Source organism: Bos taurus, chromosome 29, assembly GCF_002263795.3.
Source record: "Bos taurus isolate L1 Dominette 01449 registration number 42190680 breed Hereford chromosome 29, ARS-UCD2.0, whole genome shotgun sequence".
In the NCBI taxonomy this organism is placed as follows: domain Eukaryota; kingdom Metazoa; phylum Chordata; class Mammalia; order Artiodactyla; family Bovidae; genus Bos; species Bos taurus.
The window spans coordinates 5,247,268-5,255,881 of record NC_037356.1 but is presented as its reverse complement, the minus strand read 5'-3'; the positions used below and the strand labels follow the sequence as shown (position 1 = coordinate 5,255,881).

Here is an 8,614-nt window from a genome sequence, read left to right as displayed (position 1 = left end):
GGACACTTAAGAGACATGGGTTCAATCCATGGTAGCAAACATCCCCTGGAGGTGGGCACAGCAACCTACTCCAGTATTTTTACCTTGAGAATCCCATGAACAGAGCCTGGTGGGTTACAGTCCATAAGGTCACAAAGAGTTGGACATGACTGAGCGACTCAGCATGCAGGTTTGTGTTGGGGTTTAGCAAATACGGAAATTAGACAGAGTTCAAGACAGGACTGTGCCAAAGGCTTTATTTTCCCTGATCAGGGCAGAAGAAAGACTTCCTCTCTTATCATTTCTATTTCTATCTTTAATTTTCAGAAACATGGATTCAGACACACTGCAGGTCTTCCAGAGTGAACTCACCTGCTCCGTCTGCATGAACTGCTTCCTGGACCCCATCACCATAGACTGTGGGCACAGCTTCTGCCGTCCCTGTCTGAGCCTTTGCTGGGAAGAAGGCCAGACTCCAAGGAGGTGTCCGGAGTGCAGGGGAATAGCAGAGACGCCCGATTTCAAAACCAATATTGTCCTCAAGAGGCTGGTTTCCCTTGCCAGACAGGCCAGAGCTGACCACGACCACAGCTCTGAGGAGCAGATCTGTGTGACACACCAGGAAGCCAAAGGCTTCTTCTGTGAGGCTGACCAGACCCTGCTCTGTGGGCCCTGCTCTGAACGCCCCGAGCACACAGCTCACAGCCACAGTCCGATACACAGGGCTGCTGAGGAGTCCCGGGTAGGTGATGCCTCTAGAGCAGTTCGGGATCTAGAGACTCCTAAGTCAGAGAGGAAGATGAGGATGCTGTGATGGTGATGGGGGTGGAGATAGTGGAGGTGGGATTTCTGAATGTGGATCCTCACATATAATGTGTCCTCTCAGTGTTGTTGCCCAATTGTCCACACGTGTGGAAATGCAGCATCCCGGGGCGGGTGGTGCCAGGGACACAGGCTTCTGATGGGAACTTGAGGCTTTCCTAATCAAGCTATATAAATACGTGAGTCTCAGTTTCTTAGGGACTGGATTTCATGATCTGTAACATTTCCCCAGTTGTGTGGCATACACTTTTGTCACCATCATCTTGGTGTTAGATGCAGATTAATGTGGGAAAATCTGACCACAGCATTCTAACTCAAGGTTTCTGTGTAACCAACAACTGCCTTTGTTCAGGAATAAGGGGATGAAATTTACAGTGTCATCTTCTGTGTCTAAATCCCCTGGGTATTTTGCAGGAGAAACTTCTAAAGAGAATGGGCTCTTTATGGAAAATCAGAGAAGAAATGCAAATCCTTCTGAACCAGGAAGCTAAAAAAACTTGGTCATTTAAGGTAAGAATAAAAACGCTCCTATTTATTTCTATAGATAGTGATATAATTCTAGCTTTTAGGTCTATTTACATTTCCATTAAAGGATATTGATCTCTTCCCTTGAAAAGGCGTGATTTCAAACGACCTATCAGTGGTCACAATTGAAACGGGCCAATACAGGCTAGTTCAAGGAATGCTAGTACATGGGAAAACCTTGGCATGAAAAGTGTTCCTAGGCAAAATTTTGAGGATTTGATTAAAATTCAGAAATGAAGTATAAGACAACACTGTCCTAAGTGTTACTCTGTAGTAGAGGGGAAGAATATAGAAGTACCTAGAGGGAAAAGAGAACATCTTGTAAAACTATACAAAATGGGGTTTACCACATTAAAGAATATTTAGAAAAATCAGGGCAAGGAACAAGAGAAAAACATGATCCAAATTAAAGAGGAAATAATTGATAGAGTAATAACCTTGAAGAATCCTTCTAAGGGGAGAGCTTGGGACCCCTCAGATGGCTTGAATCAAACAGGGCCAGAGACTAGGAACTCAGAGAAACCTTGGACAGGAAAATACTTGAGGCCGACAGTTTGTCTAGAACATTCTTGATGACATCAAGGAAATAATATTGGAAGTTTTCTTTTGAATGTGAGCATAAGCAATACTTTGAATCCACTATCCCCACAGGACTACGTGGCCTTAAGGAAGGAGATGATTACAGCTGAATATCAGAGGATGCTTCTGTTTCTCCGGGAGGAGGAGCAACTGCATCTGGAGGCCCTGGAGCGAGAAGCCAAGGAGATGTGTGAACAACTCGAGGAGAGTGTGTTCAGAATGACTCAGTACAGAGCAAGTCTGAAAGAAATGTACAGAGAGCTGACTGGGATGTGCTGCAAGCCGGACAGGGAGCTGCTCCAGGTGAGAAAGGAGGGTTAGTCCTCAGAGAGAGAAACACTCTTTTAGATGAGTTGCTGTGACGCTGGAATGTTCACTGTTTAAACCGATACTCTCAGCTGAGGGATGGTGCTCCTTGACCCCCATTATTGTATTAGTCCAGTCCCCTAGTTCAAAATATTCTGGTAATCTTTGAAAGATTTTTGTCCATGTCTTAGCTAAAATAGGACTATATTTTTTCAGTGTGATCAGGAGTACTATCCAGACAGATGATCTAAAATCAGCAAAATTCTGTGACCAGCGGAAAGTTAACTTTCTTGGAGTAAATCTCAGTATGTGTTCCCCTAAAGCTTTGTCACTCCCTGTTATCCCAAATTTTCCAGAGACACTGAAGTTCCACCTGTTCTCTAGGCAAGATTGTTACAACCAGTCATCAATTTCACTCTAAGTTAAATACGGTTCCCTGTTTTTGCTATTGCTTTGTTAAATGGGGAGCTCTGTCCTTGAGAACAGCACTGGCAGCGGGCGATACTGGAATCCTAGATGTTGCTGCATCATTACGCAGACTCTTCTGTCCTCCTTCCTTTCATAATGTGCCCTGAGGAAGCCTCCCATGTTTTAGCTTAGGCTATGTTACTAGGATGCCTTCTGAGTATTCCTTAGAAGATAATGTAAAAAACAATAACACCGAATAAAGAATAGAGAAGAAGATGCAAAACGACAAAAGTCTCATGATTAACATGATCTTTGTTTTTCTTTGCAGGTCTTGGCAAATGTATTGGAAATGTGAGTATACACTAAAGTTCTTTTTCTGGAAAAGTTGTTATCTTTCTGATGAAGTAGACGCACGGTACCATGGGAGATTGTTTTCAAGTCCTCCTCAGTATTTAAACTCCAGGATGCAGGATTCCTTATACAAAATGCCTTAGTATTTGCAGTTAACTTACAAGCATATTGCCATACACTTTGTCATCTCTAGATGACTTATAACAACTAACACATAAAATGTAAATTAAACGCATTGTAAATAGTTCCCTAGTATGTGGCATTTTCAAGTTTTACTTTCTGGAATTTTTTTTCTGAATATTTTCCATTCAGAACCAGGAGTAAGGATGGGGGAAATGGATAGGCTGGGAATCTGGGGTTGACATATATACACTGCTGTTTTTAAAATATATTTAAAATAGTTGGTCCAAGAAGTACCTCCCATGAAATAAATAAATGTGTAAATAAACAAGTACATAAACAAATAACTGAGAATTTATAAATTGCATCCACATGTACATCCATAGGTGCAGCACCCTCATATACAGATGACCAATATTGTCTTTATGGCTATTTTCTATTTTATTTCAAAAGAATTTCAATCCTTGGCCTCAGAAGTTTCCTTCTCATTTGGCTGAAATCCAATATACCTGAAAACATTCTGACATTCTGGGCTTTATTTTACCCACTCACCCCATCCTCTCCAACCTCACCACGTTAAGCTTAGTGAAGGGATTTTCTAAGATATCACAGAGGAAGCACCTATGCTAATGAGTTGGAAAGTGGAAAAGGCCTGAAAGAGGCAAATTCCCTAAGAATGAGAGCAGAACTGTCCTTTTGTTTTGAGGAGTAGCAGGGACTCAGCTTGTTCCATCATTGCAAGGTCCCTTGTAGGCAGAACCTCAGAGGGAGTGGCTTTCCGCTGCCCACTGAGAAGGTAGACTTTTTGGACCAAAATAACCAGGTTGGAATTGGATCCCTTGCTGGGCTGACAAGAGCAAGCAGGTCTGGCTTGATGGACTCTTCCTTGTAGACACTGAATGTATCCTTGATGACTACATACTGACTGAAGTCTCAAAGGCTTAGCCTGAACTTTCTGTCTGTAAAATGCCCAGTATCTTTGCATTACCCATATGGAACAGAGGAAGGGAATGAGGTTCAATGAGTTGAAAACTGGAATAATATCTGAAAACAATGGGGAAGTTGAGTGGATGTGACTGGTGATATAAGCAAGGTCTGATGCTGTAAAGAGCAATATTGCATAGGAACCTGGAATGTCAGGGTCCTGGAAGTGGTCAAACAAGAGATGGCAAGAGTGAATGTTGACATTCTAGGAATCCGTGAACTGAAATGGACTGAAACGGGTAAATTTAACTCAAATGACCATTATATCTACTACTGCGGGCAGGAATCCCTCAGAAGAAATGGAATGGCCATCATGGTCAGCAAAAGAGTCCAAAATGCAGTACTTAGATGCAATCTCAAAAACGACAGAATGATCTCTGTTCGTTTCCAAGACAAACCATTCAATATCACAGTAATCCAAGTCTATGCCCCAACCAGTAATGCTGAAGAAGCTGAAGTTGAATGGTTCTATGAAGACCTACAAGACCTTTTAGAATTAACACCCAAAACAGATGTCCTTTTCATTATAGGGGACTGGAATGCAAAAGTAGGAAGTCAAGAAACACCTGGAGTAACAGGCAAATTTGGCCTTGGAATACGGAATGAAGAAGGGCAAAGACTAATAGAGTTTTGCCAAGAAAATGCACTGGTCATAACAAACACCCTCTTCCAACAACACAAGAGAAGACTCTATACATGGACATCACCAGATGGTCAACACCGAAATCAGATTGATTATATTCTTTGCAGCCAAAGATGGAGAAGCTCTATACAGTCAACAAAAACAAGACCAGGAGCTGACTGTGGCTCAGATCATGAACTCCTTATTGCCAAATTCAGACTGAAATTGAAGAAAGTAGGGAAAACCACTAGACCATTCAGGTATAACCTAAATCAAATCCCTTATGATTATACAGTGGAAGTGAGAAATAGATTTAAGGGCCTAGATCTGATAGATAGAGTGCCTGATGAACTATGGAATGAGGTTCGTGACACTGTACAGGAGACAGGGATCAAGACCATTCCCATAGAAAAGAAATGCAAAAAAGCAAAATGGCTGTCTGGGGAGGCCTTACAAATAGCTGTGAAAAGAAGAGAAGTGAAAAGCAAAGGAGAAAAGGAAAGATATAAACATCTGAATGCAGACTTCCAAAGAATAGCAAGAAGAGATAAGAAAGCCTTCTTCAGCGATCAATGCAAAGAAATAAAGGAAAACAACAGAATGGGAAAGACTAGAGATCTCTTCAAGAAAATCAGAGCTACTAAAGGAACATTTCATGCAAAGATGAGCTCGATAAAGGATAGAAATGGTATGGACCTAACAGAAGCAGAAGATATTAAGAAGAGATGGCAAGAATACATAGAAGAACTGTACAAAAAAGATCTTCACGACCCAGATAATCATGATGGTGTGATCACTGACCTAGAGCCAGACATCCTGGAATGTGAAGTCAAGTGGGCCTTAGAAAGCATCACTACAAACAAAGCTAGTGGAAGTGATGGAATTCCAGTTGAGCTATTCCAAATCCTGAAAGATGATGCTGTGAAAGTGCTGCACTCAATATGCCAGCAAATTTGGAAAACTCAGCAGTGGCTACAGGACTGGAAAAGGTCAGTTTTCATTCCAATCCCAAAGAAAGGCATTGCCAAAGAGTGCTCAAACTACCACACAATTGCACTCATCTCACATGCTAGTAAAGTAATGCTCAAATTTCTCCAAGCCAGGCTTCAGCAATATGTGAACCGTGAACTTCCAGATGTTGAAGCTGGTTTTAGAAAAGGCAGAGGAAGCAGAGATCAAATTGCCAGCATCTGCTGGATCATGGAAAAAGCAAGAGAGTTCCAGAATAACATCTATTTCTGCTTTATTGACTATGCCAAAGCCTTTGACTGTGTGGATCACAATAAACTGTGGAAAATTCTGAAAGAGGTGGGAATACCAGACCACTTGATCTGCCTCTTGAGAAATTTGTATGCAGGTCAGAAAGCAACAGTTAGAACTGGACATGGAACAACAGACGGGTTCCAAATAGGAAAAGGAGTTCATCAAGGCTGTATATTGTCACCCTGTTTATTTAACTTATATGCAGAGTACATCATGAGAAACGCTGGACTGGAAGAAACACAAACTGGATCAAGATTGCCAGGAGAAATATCAATAACCTCAGATATGCAGATGACCCACCCTTATGGCAGAAAGTGAAGAGGAACTAAAAAGCCTCTTGATGAAAGTGAAAGTGGAGAGTGAAAAAGTGGGCTTAAAGCTCAACATTCAGAAAACGAAAATCATGGCATCTGGTCCCACCACTTCATGGGAAATAAATGGGGAAACAGTGGAAACAGTGTCAGACTTTATTTGGGGGGGCTCCAAAATCACTACAGATGGTGACTGCAGCCATGAAATTAAAAGATGCTTACTCCTTGGAAGGAAAGTTTTGACCAACCTAGATAACATATTCAAAAGCAGAGACATTACTTTGCCAACAAAGATTCATCTAGTCAAGGCTATGGTTTTTCCTGTGGTCATGTATGGATGTGAGGTTTGGACTGTGAAGAAGGCTGAGCGCCGAAGAATTGATGCTTTTGAACTGTGGTGTTGGAGAAGACTCTTGAGAGTCCCTTGGGACTGCAAGGAGATCCAACCAGTCCATTCTGAAGGAGATCAGCCCTGGGATTTCTTTGGAAGGAATGATACTAAAGCTGAAACTCCAGGACTTTGGCCACCTCATGCGAAGAATTGACTCATTGGAAAAGACTCTGATGCTGGGAGGGATTGGGGGCAGGAGGAGAAGGGGACAACAGAGGATGAGATGGTTGGATGGCATCACTGACTCGATGGACGTGAGTCTCAATGAACTCCAGGAGATGGTGATGGACAAGGAGGCCTGGCGTGCTGAGATTCATAGGGTCGCAAAGAGTCGGACACGACTGAGCGACTGATCTGATCTGATATTTAGGAAAAGAATCTGGTAATGTTTTTATATTCCAAACTGTGTAGAATATATTGTATATGCAATTAACCAAAAACAGATTTCTAACAAAATGTCCTTGGTTAAAAACTTCTTTTTACATAATGGTCATATGATTAGCCTTTGGCCTTGACTTATATCTATGTCATTTGTTACAGGATTGACTTGGCAGAGATGCAGAAGCCTCAGCCAGTGAACCCAGAGCTCACTTGCTTGCCTGTCACTGGAATCCTAGACATGCTGAACAACTTCAGAGGTAAGAGTCAGCCCTGTGGTGATCAGGACTCTGCTTCATTAGAGCTTCCTGGGAAGGAGCCTCCTTTTAATGTTATTTTATTTTTATCTGAAATTATGATACTATATGACTTTCCCAAGTTGTTGTATCTTTTCTGCCTGTATATTTGGATTGCAAATATCAAGCCTGTACTTTACAACCTACAGTTTAATGAAAATGCAAAGTCATATACATATATTTAGTTACATTTGACATAGAGCAAAGGAGAGCAATCACATTGCTCATATGGTTATAAAGAAACAGAATATTCAGTTTTCAGAGTGATCATCAAGAGACAGATTAAATCAGACATCATGCAGTTCATGATATATCTGTCTTTTTCTTCTTTGATATGATTTAAGGTGTTTCAATATGCCGTATATATAGTAGTAACTCTTCCTCTTCGGAGAAGGGCAGTCTGAACTCACTTTGCTGTCTTTGTTTTGGGTTTTCTTGGAGGAGGGAAAATGAAAAAAAATCTCAGTGGGTAGGGAACCTCTGCCTTCTGCCTCTCAGAGACATGGAAATCCCACTCGCTAACCTGATTTCTGCTCTTTCTGCAGTGGATAACATTCTGAGTCAGACAACGACCATTCACCACATGAGCCTTTCTGAGGATGGCAATGATGCAAGTGTGATGTTCAGAGATGAGCACCACGGCACGTCCAGACAGCCTCAGATTGTGGAGAGTGTCGTGTCCTGGGGAACTCGGGCCTTCGCCTCCGGGAGGCATTACTGGGAGCTGGATGTGACGCACTCCTCCAGCTGGATTCTGGGCATCTGCAAAGATATCTTGATAACCAATACTAGTATCAATATTTATTCTGACGAAGCATGTATTTTGTTTTCCAAGAAGGTGAACAATCATTATAGTCTCTTCACCAACACCCCACCCTACATTCAGTACGTGAAAAGGCCTCTGGGTAGGATTGGGGTGTTTCTGGATTATGACAATGGAACTGTGAGCTTCTATGATGTTTGCAGAGGATCCCTCATATACCGTTTCCTTCCTTCCCCCTTTTCCTTCCCTCTGAAGCCTTTCCTTTGTCTTAGGTCTCCATGAATTGTCAAATTCTGTGACCATTATTTTTACTTCTCCTCTGAGGTGTTCTCCAAAACCTCATGTGAGACCACAGGATAATCCCTGACTATCTCTGAGCACACTGTAATTTAATGAAACATAGTGACTGCATGTTTATATAAAATGGCATGACCATGTTGAATGTATAAGTTTGTTAATTAAATTTTCTTCTAATAAAAATTGATTATGGAGTATTTCATTAAATATAATCAATTG

The 8,614-nt window shown here is 41.7% G+C and overlaps 1 protein-coding gene across 1 annotated transcript; it reads left to right on the top strand.

Annotated features, from left to right (window-relative positions):
- Positions 1–310: 310 nt before the first annotated feature.
- On the top strand, positions 311–8,380 carry TRIM64 (tripartite motif containing 64). Its single transcript, NM_001192539.2, has 6 exons — positions 311–721; positions 1,216–1,311; positions 1,978–2,221; positions 3,025–3,034; positions 7,202–7,299; positions 7,881–8,380. Exons 1-6 carry the CDS (start codon positions 311–313, stop codon positions 8,378–8,380), a joined length of 1,359 nt encoding a protein of 452 aa, NP_001179468.2.
- Positions 8,381–8,614: the final 234 nt, after the last annotated feature.